The sequence below is a fragment of the Manduca sexta genome, chromosome 7 (genome assembly GCF_014839805.1).
Source record: "Manduca sexta isolate Smith_Timp_Sample1 chromosome 7, JHU_Msex_v1.0, whole genome shotgun sequence".
Taxonomy (NCBI): domain Eukaryota; kingdom Metazoa; phylum Arthropoda; class Insecta; order Lepidoptera; family Sphingidae; genus Manduca; species Manduca sexta.
Window position 1 is genome coordinate 2,528,738 of NC_051121.1, and position 19,503 is coordinate 2,548,240.

Here is a 19,503-nt window from a genome sequence, read left to right on the forward strand (position 1 = left end):
CCGTAATTAAGTTCCCTTTAACATGGAAAAAATTATGCTCGTGGATCGTAATGTGCTTTTATCCACTTTATATTTTTTAAATCCACATAATATATCCATAAATTTCTACATAAAAGTGTAGACAACATGAACACACACTTTTATATTTTTTACTAAAATATTTTGAATAAGTAACGCTGCAAATAATTCTTCGCGCTGGCCCGTTCACTTCACTGAGTAATTTGTTTTCGATAAACATCAAAAGGGAACAAAAGAAAAACAAGTCTCAACACAAAGAAATGGGTGACTTTTTGTTGACATTTCGTTTGGGAGAGTCTAAAATGATATTGAAGAATGTAGCGGGGATAGATTAATTTTGACTTTTGAAAATGTTGTAGGTGGGGGTGTCTTTATTAAAGTCAATTTATTTAATCGGCGGAAATATATATATTGCAAAACAAAAGTCAGTCGCCATATTTATTAGATCTCATAGACCCCTTTTCCATGCTTCGTTAGAAAATAAATAATGCTAAGGATGCAATTGCAAACGCGGAAATATTGTTGTTACTGCTTCAATTTTATCTTGACGACCTGCTTAAGAATTTAATTTTCATATATTTTTTCTTAGTGTTCATAATATAAATGTGTGCAAACAAAAAATGCTCCCAAGCATTGCGTTGAATTAGTGTTAAACAAAATATTACGTAGAGGAGTATTCTAAAGATTTTCTATCAGGTGTTTGTCCATAATTGCGTCTGTAGATTCTTGGTCACCATAAAAAGCGACTACTCAGAATTTATTTTACTAAATGAGAAAATGAACTCGAATTCTTTTTTTAATCACTGCACAATTTCATTGGATACAAACGTAGCAAAGCGTAATCCGCTGGCTACTGCATGGGCTCCAAAAACAGCTTATCCAAATTTATGTGATTCCGATACCCTATAGTCTATTACACGGATTCCGAAGGCAATTACACAAATACCCCGGATTATGTATGCAACGAGCTTCGTGCGTTAGTTAATAAAAACAATGTTTCCGCCCGGGTTCGAACCGGGGACCTTGTGCGTGTTAAGCACACGTGGAATCGCCGACCAGTTTCTACCTATTAAGTAGGTCATCCTCAGGTGCGAGTGTTAAGAGGACGTCGCGTCGCGGAGACCTCTCGATCACTGATCTGTGTTGTTTTCGACTAATTTCACTGTATTTATTACCGTAATTAGAATTATATTAATTAGTTCGATTAATTTATGTTACAAAGTACATATTGCTTATGAACTTGCTTTATTAGTTATAGTTGTAAAGGTCTTAAAGTCCCAGTTTATTTTAGCCTCTTTTTTGTAGTCAGTAAAAAAAACAGATATTTCTTGAAAATTTGCAAAATTGCATGTAACCGTTTAACCCTACTCATAAATTTGCAAAAGGTACCAGGCGAACATGGGTGCCGAGGAGATTGAAGCTCGTTAGGACGCGCCAAGGGACGATGACTCGCCGCACATCGCATACCCTTCGCGCAGCCTCCCGGGATCTCTCTTACTATTCTTTTATATTGGAACTTTGAAAGAGAAGAAATTTTCATTCAAAAGAAACGTTACTGAAAAATATTTATATTAAAAACATTGTTTCTCTAATGAAATCTATTTATATCACAAAGAAGATCTTCAACAACGTCGACCTATCTCAACAAGTAAATTTCGAATGAATAGAAAAAAACGAATACTAAACAGTCTGTCTCATTATTTTTTTATGGAATTTTAATTTCTTTGTATTACTAAAAAATACTAACAAAAAATTATGTTTTGATTATTAGTTTTTGAATTAGACGACATATATATATTTTATTTTTATTTAAAGCAATATTTAAGTGTAACAATTTTAAATTTCCGAATTACATAACAAAATGTTCGCATATTGTTATTACACAAATGTGAAAATTAATTTAATGAATTCAATTAGTCCGCTATGGCCCAAATGTTTAACAAAACACATTAACTACAAAATATGCACAATGTAACAGGAAACCATTGTAATCAATGCCGCAGCACGCCGGGTGACTGCGGTGACAATATTTTCATTATTATGTGCTGGTTTTGAATCAAAGTAATAAAATTTGTAATGAAGCTTCCCAAAAATATACTTATGTTTGATGTTAATTTTACGTAAATAATGTCTATGAGAGTTTAATCGCTTTTTAAAAGGAAGTTGTGTTCTAAGCTCGATTCCATCTAAGATTCAGAATAAAATTTATGTATCAAATTAATAGTTTCGTTCTAAACATTTACTTTCTAACCGAGACGAAGAGAGAGAAACATAATACCCGCTTTTGTCTCTTTTCAATATATATACAGCAGAGACTTGTTTATTTTATCGATAAACATTTCTTCAATCTTCAAAGTAAACCCTATGTTGTAAGAAAAATAATAATAGTATAGCCAAAATAAAACCTTTTGGACAAACAGTGAAAGAGTTAATAATGATCTACTTTGCTACCAGGAGAACATACAATAAAAGGAGGTGAAATCTTAAACCGTTTCTAAGGACACCACACTCGCGACGAAGGCGTGGTCAAATGGGCCATAAAAGAGCCAATGGCAGCTTTGTTGAGAAAAAAAAGTACAAAGAATACTACACGTTTGTAGAGAACGTACGAAGGGCTCAAATAAAACAAAGCAAAAAAGGTACGCTCAAAAGAAACACAAAATATAAATGCAACATGGCGGTCTTTACAATTTTTTATAAGTTGAAATAATATAAAACACTAAACGAAACTACGTTATTCGCGTGGTACTATTCACAACTAAAGTCACAATGGAACAATTTGCATTTACTTTTTGTTCGTCCAGTGTTACCGTACATTGACGAGTAGCTGAACAAAGCTTATCACAGTCTTTCTTTTCCTAAAATCTACCGCCAGTGCAGATATAGAAGAATGGTTTTAGTTAACCTATTACAAAATCAACAGCTCTGTAGAAAGTTACTGCTGATAACACATATTTATTTTTTATAGGTTTATAGCATAGTTATTTTCCATGTCTATAACCCGTTCTATTACGCGACCTATCTTTTATTTATAATGTAGGAAATCGACATAACACTCGCAGTATATGCACAAACACGGACGCGATCGGCTCTGAACAGGCGCAGTAGTTAATATGAGAGACTAATTTATCCAGTAGAGAAACTGCACAAACAATTCATTCACAAAATTTCGTTACTCTGTTACGAAATGAACGATATTTAAATACCAACAGCTATTTAATAAACAACTGCATGATGACCTACATTCTCCGGTAAAGAAAATTTAGACAATTTCAGGGACTTGCCGAGCTCCAGTGGTGCCATCAAGCGCGTGCCAACATCGATCCTGGTTTATAAGAGCACTGTTGGATTTGGCAGCACCGGCAAATGTTCTTGTTGCAGTTGGGTAAAAAATAAACTAACTATCTTAGGTATGACTTAGAACCAGAAGACGATACGTGTATGTAGAGAACGACATATGCGGCAACAAATCTTTCAAAATCTCCAACCATCAGTTAGGAGGAAGGTAGCATGAAATATATCAACGTGGACCCACCTGCAAGCTGGGCGGGCAATGATCCAGCAGTTCCAGCATGTGTTGTATGTTCTGCGCATCTTGGATCACAAAGTTCAATTCCATATCAAACTCGCCGCCCACCAACTGTGAACAAGCAAAACATATATTAATTATAAATAAATTACCAACATAAATATAAATACTTTTTTCAATCTAAATTCACAATAACAAACAGCGCTACGTTCATTCTTTGTAAAACGAATAGAATTTTAAAACACCATTCCTTTGAAAAATGTAAAAGTACAAAAGGATTTGTTGTTCGGTATAAAGTAATATTCCACTGATCTCTATTATACAACTTCGTCAAAGAAAAATATCAAATACTATCTTCAAACGGATTTTTATTTATTCATGTGTAGCCAGCAGTCGCGTCGGTACTATCAAACGATCTATCAAAATCCTTTCTCCTCTGCAAACATGGCGTCCTGTCAAAGGATAGTTTCTAACCTCATCCCATATTATCCGACGTGTTTGAACCCCTGTCGCCCTGGTGCATCTGGTATCAATATCACAACATTTTACGTTTTTTGATTCTCGTGAGATTATTTTTTGTCTTGGCCACTTACTTACACCCAAGAATAAGATAATAATATTTCTAAGGCACACATATAATTATACCGTCTGGTTGGTTACAAATGGTTAACGGTTACGGCCGATCCGTCCTCCTCTATTGCTGGAACGTTTCGTGACCGAATGAAATATTGGCTGTATGTTGAAAAGCCGAGGGGACAATGGGGTGTTGTCCCCGTCGTGTTCGACGGACATTCAATTTGCGCGATCGGTCAATCTCTGTACAGACGTTGCGCGCCTGGTCCCTGGGTCTATTGTGTCCATCACAATGGCGTCACCGGGGACATGAATGAAAAATAGCTAAAAACTAACAAGTTTAGCTTTTGTGGCATTTCGGCGGGCCTTGTCAACTTGAACGACGAGGGTTGTACAATAATTAGGTAAGTAATTTATGCTAATTAATTTGACATTAAATCTCATCATAAAAAAAGCACGTAGCATACTTGCAGTCTTATCGCTTTTATATTGTTGTAAGTCAAGAAAATTTTGTTGATAGAATAATCGACGTAGAACGATAGTTGAAAATTAAATGTATCTGTATTATGTATATTTTTTTAATTAAATGTATATAATATTATGTATATGTATTGCCTTATGTACACAAAACAATATAAATAGATGCAATTTGTAATTAAGATTCCTTGCACTCCTCTGAGATTATGATAAATTGACAAACCAATATCTTACTAACATCATCCAAGGGGTACAGACTGACTGGCATTTTCCAAATTTTTTTAGGTAGAAAAAATACCTTTTGCTATTTGTAAAGATTACAATATCTACTTGTATCTCCAAATACAAAATTGAATAAAAGAAATGGGAGCCTACTGCCCCATATTTACCCCGTATCTACCTATCTCCGTTTTTATAACGCCATCGCTTTCTAACATTACCCCATGCGTTACGGAACAATGGCGTTTCTACCCCTATGGTGTTCGTGTACTAGGAAAACATAACAATAGAGAAGCTAATTCGAATTGCGGAGTTCGCTGCTAATGGCGTTGTTACCTTTAAGCGCAATGAATATGGAAAGTTGATTGACATTCTTTTATTCCATAAAACATATCAATATGCTAGAATCAAAATTCTTAATTTGAATCTCAACCACTGGTGACTTAGACCTGAAGTCTCGCCGTCTGAGGGTAAATATTTTTTTTTATTTTTATATGCATTGATGTTTTGTAAATACGTAGGTATATTTAAAAAATAAAACTTTCGATATAAAGATATTGACTGTCATAATTTGCAGCGGTTTACTAATAAGAAATAATATTAAAAAAGTAATAAAACATATAAACATTCTTTACCACTACCAATTTTGACTTGTAATAAATATTTCTTCGACACTGAAAATTTATTTTGCGCCTTTCACAACATAAAACTATTTTAAATATCTCTAAAGTATCAAAGAACCCTAACAAATTCTAACAATTAATACCTAACTTGGTAAGCAACTTGTCAATAATTTTATTACCAACCCTTTTCACAGGGGAAGGAAAGTCCCTTTATAATCTCCGATATTACTAGGGCGGCATTAATTCGCAGATGGCGTAACGTACCCCGTTCCGATTATTTATTACAGATAACAAACATTGATCACTGACTAGAAATTAAAATTTGTTCATGCATGTACGTTTAAGTTGTTTAATTTGTTTTTTGGGGTAACAAGGGTCTTTTGTACCCGCATCAGACGATTGGGGTAGAGACATCGGTACGATGTACACGTTATCTGATTATGGTGCTAATCAGATAGATAATGGTGGTAAAAGTGCGGATTAGAATGTAAAAATAATGTACATTTTAACCAGGCCTTGCTTGACGTCTCGTCTCGTTGTCTTTCGGTAGCAGATTTTATATATAACTATAGATATAGCAGAATATTATTGTACATCAATTTGTTCGCGCGCCGCGTAAGTAAAAATTGCCGAACGCAATTCAATTCCGATTTCACTATTAAGTAAAACAAAGCCTCGATAAATAAAATATTATATAATAAATATCGGTATATTATAAGAGAATAATGTCGGGACAGAGATGAAACAACTAGGACACCAGGAACAGATTATAAATATAAAATACATACATGAAAGGAAACCATTCAGACTGGCTTCAGTCACAAACACAGTTCATATTAAAATTCAACAGATGAATATCAGCATTTAAATTAAAAATAACAGTTTCCTGAAATGAAAACATACATACGAGACTCAACTACCACTGAAATTGGGGTTGTTTTAAATTTAAATTATTAAAAAACAGCGCGAGATTTTAATGATGCCAAGCGAAACCACGAGCCAAATTAACTTAATAAAATATAAAAATAAACCATAGTTTTGTTGTCTTTTTACATTAATTAAACTCGGCTCTTTGTACCAGAGCTGCAGAGTAACGACGGTATGCAAGCATGAATGTCAACGAGCCATGGGTAATTCCCAGAGATTGCCTTATGGTCAAAGTTATTAATTACTAGAAGTGTTACGTGCGACATATACTGTAACTTGTTGTTAATTTTGTTAGGTAAACTGTACTAATTCGAAATTAAAATATTTTAAAGAAGAAGAAGAAATAAATTTATTTTCCAAAAAGTTATACATCTTATACCAATTAGCAACGATGTCCACACTAGGCTATGCCTGTATCGTGGACATCAAAAACAAAGTTTAATAGGACAAACAATATACCATCTAAATTGTAGAACATAAATTTGAATAAAATTATAAAGGAAAACAAAAACAATAAAAATTCTAACACAAATAAATAAATTATACAGAAATTTTAAACAAAAACACAATTGAAAAATTTATAGTGGACGACTTCAAACATACGCAATAAAATAGTCATTTCATCGCATTTAGAAAACGGTATCAAAGTTTTGATAAGTTTTCCAAAACGAAATACGTGCCCCATTTACAGAAGACGACAAATAAAAGTGGAAAATTTTATCGCAAATCTCGAGTTACGTACGAGTTCTCGTTACGCAAAACAATGAAAACTTCGTATAAATCGTACTCGCTCGCACATCCTGTTGCAATACGTCTCCTAAATCCAAACAAAACAAAATCAAGCGCAATCTGGGAGTACTAATCAAGCTCGCAAAAAGTTGCAGCACTCGACGATGCCAAGAAATCCCCCAATTTATTTACTGAACTCCCAAATAAGTTTCAATAAATGGCCGCTCTCCCGGCGGATTAATGTAGAGATAACAACTCGATTTAACAAAATTTCCGAGTTGCAAGCGCTTTTTGGGGAAGTTTTGTAAGTGTCCCACTTGGCCCGCCCGACCGTGTTCGAAATTACGATATTAGCCCAAATTGAACGTGTTCTCGACGAGGCCCTGTTTTGGTAAAAAAAAAAACTCGTCAGAAATGTGCAGAGAAAAGTAATATTCGTATAAACACGAGCGAGTTTCCTGAAAAATAGTTGCAAAATATTTTTCGATGTTCCGAACCGAATTTCAATAACGCGAGTGAGTCCTTTGCAGATGCTCGTGTAAAGGCTCACAATATGAAAATGTATAGAAATTTCAATCAATAGGAAACATAAAGAGCAGTTATTTATTGATACTTTTTAATCTAAAATGCGTAGTGTACAGAAAGATATTGTAGTTAATATTGTTTACCACAGACTAACTTCTGGTGTATCAGTGATGAAGGCAGTGCAGTACCCTGACACCATTTGTCCTGTTTTTTATTATTTTGCTGCTTATTGTGGTCAGGCATGGCGCTAACCCTCAAGCCAACAACCTGCTGATCTCAAAATTTAATAATATAAACACGTTTAATTATAACAAACATTACAAAACTTATGAACAACGCACGTAAATGTAACGCGCGCCACTAAAATCTCGTTACGGCCGGCGTGCGACGGACGCGCCGGTGCTGCCGGCTCCGGCGCCTCCGGTACCGGTGTCGCCGGTAATTCAATTGCCCGCCCGCCGGTTATTATTGCCGGTGATCCTGCTTCCTGTAGATCCAGTTACGTCCATAATGATAACGTGGCCACTGACCGGCGTCACTTCATTTGTCTGGGCGGATTTTAGGCGCACCTTTTCTCTTACGACTATTATTTAACAAATATGGGTTTACATGACTTTACCTACTTTAAAGTTATCGTTTGTTCTTTGTAAAGATTATGGGGAGTGAATTAGAAATATTTATATTTTTCGGCTTTATAACCATTTATGGTTAACCTTTATTGAAGTATACTAACACTACGTCTTGGACAGTAATGGCTTTATTATAAACGCTAATTTGTATATTTTACTTGCATACAGTAATGTATACCAAATACTAGATCTATCGAAGTATAACACAAGCCCAGTTAATCTAAACAATTCCACTAACAGAACCGTTCACAGAACCATTGCGGCTAATGCACAATGCCGCAAATGCACGTCACATTAACTATTGGCTAACTGGTTAGTGTTTACCCGAAGCCAATATTTTGGCACAATAATGCGATATTGGTGCGACAGTCAACAGACGGGCCGACTCATAACCGATATGGCCGACAATGAAATTTACTTCACTGAAACCGCATCCGCGTAACGGGAGATCATAAAATCATAGCAGGTAAGCGAGTTGTAATTACGCGGAGTGGACCCGGGCATCCGGCACCCACCGCCCGCCTGGGAAATAATCCGGATATCCGTATTAAAATGCGACGACAGCACGCATCGCTACCACTGGGTGAAAGTTTTATTTATGCTTCGTTGGTTTCCCCCCTATTTTGCAGAGAGAAAAGTTAACGTTTTTTTTTTCACGAGAGGAAAACTAGTTTCATCGGGGAAGCGGTGGCGCGACGAAATAAAACGAAAAATATTTAGGCGTCATTAAACGCCGTTTGAACGTAAAAAGAATATCTTCGCGGCGCGGTAAACAATGGCCGTTTAGAGTGAAAAAATCCGAAGCTCCGAAATGGATATGGTTAGGAAATTTTGCGGAGTTCGAAAAAGGCGTGCACTCGGGGAGACATAGTGGCGGATAAATCACATATAATGTCGCGGTGATAACCAGATGATAGTGCAGTTCATGTTGTTTAGACTTTGTTTAATTTCGTATCACGTTAATAGTGATCATAATCTTTCATACGATGCCGGGGGAATCGCCATTAGTGTTCAATAAAACATGGCAAAAGAACATTACAACGAAAATTAATCTGCATCGAACACATGCATTTTTATTCGGATTCGCGGATGCGCTGCTAGGTAAATACCATCCTTTTGACGGAGGAGTTTTGTCCCTTAATCTCATCACGCTGGTGCAATGCAGATTCGTAGAGCGCCATAGCATACCGTTCCTGCTATGAGGCACTGAGGCAAATTTAACAAAACCCAAGATTTGTAAAATGTTCTTGAGAACTACACTACAGCAAATCAAAAGTCAAGAGTTTTAATGCCATCCTACGTGACCGAGGGACTGTTTAACTACAAACAACGCAGCATTCCTTATCAATGCTTTCAACGAGTCTCAATTACGAGAAATTCCGGTGTCGACCGGTCGCGGCACGATTTATCCCGGACCTGTCCTCCGGGATTTCGCAGAGAGGGCTTCTTAACTGATTACAATTGTTAGAGAATGTGAAATCATCCTTTATAATACAAATGGGAATTTAAGATTTATACTTGCAATTCGATGAAGAATTTGTATTTAAAGTATTTACTGTTTACATTACTACCAGATTTTACAGAAAACAGTATATAGCTATATATTTAACGTACTATTTCAACATTTAAACTTGACTACATTATTACAATTCACAATTGGTTGTACGTCTTTCTTGCTAATCCAAATAGCGTATGCAGTTGGCATAGTTTTATGAATATTACAAGATATCTTTAACTTTATTTTTAATTTTGGTCTGCATGACGCGTACCGCATCCTAATGGATTCAATCTTGAATTGAGCATTACATTAAGATTAGACATTTTACTAAAATCAGTCAAAAAATCAAACTAAAAGTATCACCTAAAACCATAACCATGCAAAAGCTACCGTTGTTAGATTTAGAAGCATTAACTGACCGAATCATGCCATCTCTTTTTATGAATCCTTTACCATACAAGACCGCGAGGGACAGAAAAAAGCTCAGCACGAGTGGCATCTATTATAAAAAAGACCCTTTTCCCCATCTTGGTTGAGTGTAACTTTATTTCAATTCCTGTCGACTCATGGGATCCTTGTACCCCGATTAGACATTATTACTCCAGTTGATTAAATTATCAATCGATTCAATTGATCAAAAGGGTTTTTTTTTGTTTGGTGTTGATGTCAACAAAAAAAATCAATCTTATCATCAATCATCCTCCTTGCCTCCCAAACAACTAACTAACTAAAGGGTTAAAAGTATGATCTCGAATACCAGGACATCAGAAGATGTAAGATATGACCATGTTCGGTTAAACGCGCGGCCATAACCGGAACGAGTGCGCTCCCGCGGGAGAATTACAAAGCATTAAAGATTAATTCGTATGATCGTTCCGCTAGTTTATAGCTAAGCTAAAATGGATATGAACTAGTAAAATTCGGGCGGCTAGATATTCAAATAATGATAACGTATTTACGAATAAAGAGTCAATAAAATTACTAATTTAATCGGGAAAAAAACACATTGCCCCTTATGATTTTTTTTACACACACGCACGTTTGCAAAATCACAACCGGCCATAAATATGCAATATAAGTACCAGGCCGGCATATATGATAGAGGATGTCAGTTCGCAACAGTGGATGCTGCAGTAACCCCCTGCGGTTAAAGGCGGGGTGAGGCTTGAATAGCAAACGTGGGGTGCGTGTTCATCCCCGGCCGCGGCGGAGGAGCGACGAGCGGCCGACTCGTCAATATTTGCTTTACAGAGTATAACACGAGTTGTTTAACGAACTATTGAACGAACTAAACCGCGACGCTGGCGGCTTTTGTGCAATGTTCTTTGCATAACTGAAGAGGACCGTTACAGAGAAATTAACTACATTTAAATACTCTATTGCATGTAAAGTTGACGCGTTCACGGTGTTACAAAATGCCGAATAAACTACAATTAATTTTACATTTCTTTAGTATTTATGTATAACTAGCTTTTGCCCGCGGCTCCGCCTGCGTTATAAAATTTTTCAGGCTAAAGTTTTCCCTTATAAAAGTAGTAGTTTCCCGGGAGCCTATGTTCTTCCCAGGGTCTCAAACTGTCTCCATACCAAATTTCATCTTAATACGTTGGGTAGTTTTTGAGTTTAACACGTTCAGGCAGACAGATGCAGCGGGGGACTTTGTTTTATAATATATTTTTTAGAACTTTTTAAGAGGAACAATCCCGTCATACATCATTGTTGCATAACTTTAACCGTTTACGCAGCGCACGCAACGGAAGCTCTCAAAACTAATATATTTTCTCCGTTTTTGCAACATGTTTCATTACTGCTCCGCTCCTATTGGTCATAGCGTGATGATATATAGCCTATAGCGCTCCACAAATAAAAGGCTATCCAACACAAAACGAATTTTTCAGTTCAAACTGGTAGTTCCTGAGATTAGCCATTACTGCTCTGCTCCTATTGGCCATAGCGTGATGATATATAACTTTGAGCACTCCACAAACAAAGGACTATTCAACACAAAAATATTTTTTCAGTTTGGACCGGTAGTTCCTGATATTAGCCATTACTGCTCCGCTCCTATTGGGTATAGCGTGATGATATATAGCCTATAGCGCTCCACAAATAAAGGGCTATCCAACACATAACGAATTTTTCAGTTCAAACCGGTAGTTCCTGAGATTAGCCATTACTGCTCCGCTCCTATTGGGTATAGCGTGATGATATATAGCCTATAGCACTCCACAAACAAAGGGCTATCCAACGCAAAAAGATTTTTTCAGTTTGGACCGGTAGTTCCTGAGATTAGCGCGTTCAAACAAACAAACAAACTCTTCAGCTTTATTATATAATAGTATAGATTAATTATAAATGCTGACAATACTCAGTTCAGTGTCGATCATATTTCAGACAGTGACAAAAAATTCCGTAGTAATATATTGATTTTAAAGGCAAACAATTTGAACGACAAAGTTATAGTTTTAGAAAATAAAAAATGTTTTGCACAATTTCACCAACAATTTCTCAACAGCTACCTACTTAATTAACCGTACGGGGTCATACGACGACCTCTCGTATGGCGCGGTGATTATGTACGTGAGACAGAATGGCCAATACAATTCATTCACGGTTATGGCGCGATTGAGGTTGAGGAGCGGGTCAACCCTTCAGTTAACGCGCGGGTCGACAGGTCCAATCGTTAATAAAATGACTTTGATGCCCTCGCCTTTATGTCTTACTTACGGTTGAATGCGTAATAATTATTACAAGCAACATAGTCTTTGGTGATTTTACCGAGAACGAAATAATATTGTATATACGAAATTAAAACTCCCATTATAATACAAAAAAAACTTCAACTATTCGGATATAATCTTGGCCGCAGGGCAAAGAATGTGTGTAATTATAATTAAAACACACAAATGAGTAAAAAATAAACTTCCTTAAACTATAATGACGTACTGAATGAAAAGGAAATAAATAACATCCCAAATGCTCGAAAGGCTACTTTCAACCTCACGTCCATATCCATTCATATCCCTTCTTTGACAAAATATAAAAATATTACACAGCAAAAACTGCCTACTAAGTAAAAAACATGCTGACGGGGCTTGTTCGACCTATGGGGTGTCATGGGCGTGTTAGACTCCACCTTGTCAACGCGTGACCCCCACGTTGTTTATGATCGCCTGGTACTTTTAGTGTGGAATAGTGACGTATTTTAGCACAAAAGATGACGTGTAAAAAAGAAATACTTCCGACATGGACAGAGAGAGAGAGAAAGAGAGAGATAGAATGTATATAGATTACAAATGAGAAAATACATTTCATGGTCTGTAGGTAACCCACAAGCTTATTCGTATGGTTAAGTTGATTTTTGTTTTTGAGTACAATATTAGTTACAATAATTATTAAATTTAAGCAAGTGAGGAAGCATGAAACTTTAGTAGTAAATAATTATATGGCGTAATTGAAAAATAATAAAGGAACATGCGATTATTTTTTTCTGCAAAAACGATAACAATATTATTATGTCAATGTATTTGCGACAGACACAAAATTTAAAGAATGTATAAATGATAAAAAAAGGAGAAATGAGCGGTTCCCTTAGGAGACCATTTACGTCGGCTAAAACCACTATAAGCATAAGTGAAGTACATAAATAAAGGGAGATCGTTGACGGAGCGTGCGGGCAAAGTAAAAATGTATGTACCGGCGCCGTTATACAAACAGGATAACGGGCTATTAGCCTGAAACGCTTTCAGAGAGCGAACTGACAAAGACACACACGCGGTGGGCAATCTCAACTTGTCTCACGAGGGACATTGAGTTATTAAAATTTATGATATTTATTTTGTATAATATGTAGGAAGCGAAAGTAGGGTCAGGGTTGTGCAAAGAAATACAGACTAATGCATATTGCATATATTTGTGAGATGTTGATGTTAATATATGCGGATGGTACAAATTTGGTTTCGTACATACCTATTTTATAAATATTATATATATCATACCTATTTAAGTGTAAATCTAAATATCATTATATATTAATTATAATGATATTTAGATTTACACTTCCCCCTGTCATGAATGCTACTATACTAGGAAAACATAAGTACGTTGCCGACCATTGAGGAAAAAAATCCTTTGAGGTGTTACTTGAATTTGTATTATTGTGATCCATCAATTCCACGGCGTAATCGAAACGAAATATCCATACCATGTTTCCCTTTGGTACCTGTGAAACTGCGGTAGCACCCCAGTTTAGCTAGCGCATTCATGATGTGAATATGTGGCACATCACGGTTTTACTTACCACTTACTATTTTAAACGCGGGCTTGTATTACATAGTTGCCAGCAAGTGACATTAATATTTAACAGTACCAGGACACCAGCAATTAAAACAACAACAATAAAACAACGGACCGCTGTAAAACGAGCAATTAAAACAACAACTATCGTAAACCTCACTTCCTGGTTTAAAACAACACATACGTTTAATGTCCAAAGGCGCGACTGGACAAAGATACATTTATTACAATTGGATTAAACAACTTTATATCACTTTACAATTTGTTTATTACCAGCTGTTTTCAATAAACGACTCCAATCTCAATTTTCAATCCGATTCCGAAAATGAATCAATATAAGTCATTTATATGGGTCAAAAATTTGATCTGATTGGTAAATTATTTAAGAAAGATTAAAAATAAATTGGCATCATTTATTGAATATGGCGTACTATGATGCGATATTAAATTGTTAATGCTATCATTGTAAACGGATATAATATATTCTATAGATAAATTAAATACATTACGAATATACAACCGTTTTCAAGAGCTATACGATCAAAGGTACTTTTATCTGATACCACTGACCTGTAAAATTATAGAATGGGATCAAACCTGAATATAAGAACCTTAAGGGGAACACAATGTATTAACTTAAGCTAAATTTAATGCCTTATGATCTCGATAGCTAAAAATGTTGCCAGGACTTTTGTAGTCAATCTTTTTACCTGGAACGCTTCTAAATAATTTTGCTGTCCAATAACAAAGCATGCATGCAATATTCTAGTTTAAAGGCAATGTTGTCAGTCTTTAAAATTATGAAAACTAAACATCTAATATCTCAGACAAACACGAGCGTAGTGCATAGCCATAGAGTACCGAAATAAAGTGATGCTACTTCTACTATGTATGAAAAATCGTGGCGCTTATCATCAGACGTTTACTTTGCTCGTCTTGTACAGTTGTATAAAAATAATCTGTATGTTAAAGTAATTTAGAGACACCGAGTGCGACGAATCCACGACACCAGGCAAACATAACACCCGCAGAGCCCCCAGACGCGTCGATAAATATCTCATGAATAAGAATATTGCATTACGTATTCCGCCGGGTGTCCCCGACGTACGGCCACTGAAAACTAATTTACTTTAAAATGCGTGCTTTCGGCTGTTTACTGGCTGTGGGCTATCGTCTCACGGAATTGATCAGTGTGCAGATTCCGTGACCTTTGATGTTTCACGTGCAGGGTGTCGAATTAAAATTCTATCTCTTCATGTTTATGAATGTCTGATTGTTGAAAACTAATAAAAGTGGCGATCCTATATATTGCCTGTTTTAAAATTGCTGATACCTAACAGCATATTTTAAAAAGAACGGCATTGAAGCTATGGTTTCAGTCTAAGCCCATATTTTATAAGCTCTTTCATGTAAACAATGTAAACAATTTGTAATTAAATTAAAATCGAATAATTTTACCTATTATTAAATGATGCTCGCAAAACATTTCTAATTTTTTTCGAAATAAAATAATAATAATACATAAAAGCATATCACATGCATTTATTCACACCTCATTGCAACCGGTAGTAATTCGAGCCGATCACAATGCGGACACCAAAATTATATTTCGTCAGTCGTCGCAAATTGTGCGTATCGTGAATAACATCATGTTAAACTTGCAAATATTCGGTCACTGTTGGACGCGCGAACCTTGTGTTTTTCACACAATATCAAAGCTATGGGGATCGTGTTGCAGTAATGATAGTAATCTAGTATAATAAATAGTTCCATGGCTGTTGGTCATGTGCCTTTTTAACCGTTCATGTTTCATATTAGATCATAAGTCATGGATGGTATTTTATATATTTTTTTTTATTTAAGCATACATAACATACATAACATCACGCATTTTATCCCCGAAGGGGTATGCAGAGGCGCAACTAGGGCACCCACTTTTCGCCAAGTATGTTCCGTCCCATGATGTGATAGGGGGCGAGCCTATCGCCATATCGGGCACAAATTCCAGACTCCGGGCCGATACTGAGCAGAAAAACCCAAATATCACTTTTCCCGACCCGGGACTCGAACCCAGGACCTCAGAGCGCTATTGTACCGGACATGCAATACAACTACGCCACCGAGGCAGTCATTTAAGCATACAAGTGCTTATTACTCTATATCCTCCATCCGCATTTGTAATTCAAGCAATTTTACTTCCATTGGAATAAAACTATTATACATTTTATAATTATAGGTAAATATTGGAACTTTTACTTTTCTGACGACCAACACCTCATTCCCCCACCCCGGAAAAAGTCTTCGAGACGGCAGGAAAAAAGCATAATAAAAATACAACACTTTTTACTTCCATGCCAAAAACGTCAATCACAAACATAACGATACAAATCAGATATAATAGATAACAATAAAGACAGTCGTTGAACGAGTTCCGAGTGCTCTCCACGGCTGGGAACAGCGGCGAGGTCTCGCGCCGCTGCGATAGAGACTTCAGCTAAACGACGCCACGTTTCTACTTTACGCGTGTTTTTTTTTTGGACAATTTAGAACGTCTTGATTTTATATTTATATTTCCTGTAGAACCTTTATTGTTCGGAGTTAGTTTATTTTTTGTCTATTCGAAAAAAGGTTCTTAAAAACCGTACAAAGGGGTACAATGGCAGTCAGATACGATACGGTCTTAGTAATAGCTTATAATGACGCTAGGTATGCTTGGCTGATCGTAAGCAGCATTGTGTTTATAGTGGTAATACTGTTGGGACCTTATAATATCGTATAGAGCTTCTTATCTTAATTTTATTAAATATTAAGTTTCATTAAGCCTACCTTGGTACAAGTACACAACAGTGCTTGCAGCAGGCGATGGTATCCGAAAATATTAACAGAAAAAAGGCCTATTTACTAAATACTAATCCATTTTCCGTTTGCCCGTATTGTTCGAAAAGCTCTGCTGTTAGTTGTTACCCGCTGGTAACCAATATTTCATTTAAAGAGAACTTCCTATAATTTTGGAACAACGAAGAGGCTCCAATTAGTTTAGTTTCTGGAAAAAAATTTAATTAAAAACATTTTGCGCAACACATAAATATGAACTAGGCATTTTTGACACACGATATAATAGGTCTACTTAAGATTCAAATATATCTTGTAATATAATAACTCTTAATAAACAATAGTACGTTAAGCATTTTTTTGTGTTTAAATTGTGCCAGTAAGACTTCTTTCTTACTTTCATTATTAATATTATTATTTACGGCTCTATTCCATATAATATTGAAACAATGGACTAATATATAATAACGATAACATTACACTCTAATGTTCTCAGTCATAAGAAACAATAACCAACTTAATTGAAACCACTAACAAAGTTGTCCACATAACGGAAGCCTCTCAAACATTACCATCACGTATTTATTGGGGGAAGATACAAAGGTCGGGCTCTAACAATCCGCTTTGTACCAACACGCAAAAACTTCTCGCCTGAAGATAACACACGCTTTTTGTAGTTTCTTCGCTAAACTTTGCACCACGATGAATAGAAACGTTTAACGTAAGAGCTCGCTATATTTTGTCGGCTTTTTGAACACCTGAGGCACTGTTATAAGTTTCAAGTAAATGAACGTTAATCCCTATTATAACAACTTGAAAATATTAAGGCTTTTAGCCGATAGTTAGTCAAAGTTTCTTTCTTGGAAGGGTGTTAACAATTCATTTTTAATAATATACTATCTAAACTAAAGTCTTATAAACTTTAAATGAGCTTGGCAAATAATTCGCTGAATTAAACTATCGCAAACAACCCGAACTACCAGAACACCATAGCCCCGAGGAGTTCACGCGTTACCCGACAGCTCGATGTGGGCGCGGCTTACATGCGAACCCCTCGTTTCGGCCACAATACATCAAACGTCTTACATCAGACGGCTGGTCGAGATATGTGCCCCTGGTGAACCGTGCACTTATATCCAGGGCATAAAGGCGAGGATGGCACACTATAATAAATCGTGTAAATTGCTGCGGTTTTTATTGCACAAGCAATACCGAATTACAAAGGTCGATTATTATACTCTAATATTATTACACTGTTTTTACTTTTGTCGGCTGAGAAACTATTCAAAATGCTTGCACCAGTCTAATCCACAGAGTACATATTATCTAGCCTCGCTGAATGGATGTGTTTCATTAAAGTAAAAAAAAACAACAGCTGTTAATTATTAAACATTAAAAAAATTATTGAAAAAATCCGACATGGTCAATTTTTGTCTATAAAATACTTAAATAAACCCACACAAGTTACAAAAGAATTATAAAAATAACACCTCTGTTCTTAAGCTAATAATAGAGAGGAAACAGAATTAATCCAGTAAACCGATAAATGTTAAACAGAAATAACAAGAGACGAAATGGCCACGTTTCCTCTTTGGAAGGAATCACTATCGAGAAAGAATATCGGAATTTTTCAGTGAAAAACACATTTTCTAATTGCCGTCCGGTCTCTACCGTAGGATTGTTATTAATTAATTCGCCGACAATCACGGCGAGGATCTATTATTAGCGCGGGCGCAAATTATTCCCCTCTAGTTGTATTAATTACGATGTTCCTTGTGTTTGCGCTCGTTTTCTTTGAGATCAAACTGTGTCTACATCTATTTCTAGAAAATAATATAGTGTTAATATAGAGACACAGAATTTGTTAGATAAAATTACGAATTTCTATTTTTGGAATCTGAACGTTAAATTAGTTAACCTTATTTGTTTTTTTGGATTGTAAAGATATATGAAGTCGGTTTATTTATGATACAAGTTTGCGTAAAACTGCATTTAGTGATTAATACGTTTATTTCTAACAAACATCCAAAAAAAATGTATACATTCATTTTCATAATATTAAGTTAGTTATTAGTTAACCCTACTTTTAGTAAAATAGCTTCAAAAATCATTACAACAAAAAAATATTTAAATTTATATAAAATACGTTGTAGTATATAATTAATATACAGCAATATTATCTTTCTATGGTAACTTAATACGCACATAATTTTTTCTTTCTTTGGAGTCTTCGGAGGATTCTTTGGAGTCGGTACCTGATTTAGCTGGTAATTAAAATTAGATATATTTTGTCACATTTTCGGATTCAATTAAATAAAGTTTCCATAATATTATTTAAGAAATGTCTTATGAAGTAATGCCACGCCCGTTAGTTAAAAAAAGATTAAGTCTAACAACAAAACGAAAGATGGGCCCAGCTGTAGTCAGAGAGATGCATTAGAGAATACATAATTAAACGTAAGGAGCTAAAAGGACAAGAGAAATCTTTTAACAAATTAAGACAAATTACGCTAAAGTAGGGCGATACGGGGGCCTTTGAATATTTTACTACTACGAAAGTTAAATAGATACGTCACATGGGAGGTCTTAAAGTTGCTTTTAAGTAGTATTTTAGTAGCACCAGACAAG

The 19,503-nt window shown here is 35.6% G+C and overlaps 1 protein-coding gene across 1 annotated transcript in view; it reads right to left on the reverse strand.

Annotated features, from left to right (window-relative positions):
- The window catches only part of LOC115455575 (neurobeachin), a 665,858-nt gene that overhangs the window by 354,824 nt on the left and 291,531 nt on the right, over nucleotides 1–19,503 (reverse strand). Inside the window, exon 2 of the mRNA XM_037447719.1 lies at nucleotides 3,554–3,658. Within this exon, the coding sequence (XP_037303616.1) occupies nucleotides 3,554–3,658 (105 nt within the window). The remainder of the gene's footprint in view (nucleotides 1–3,553; nucleotides 3,659–19,503) is intronic.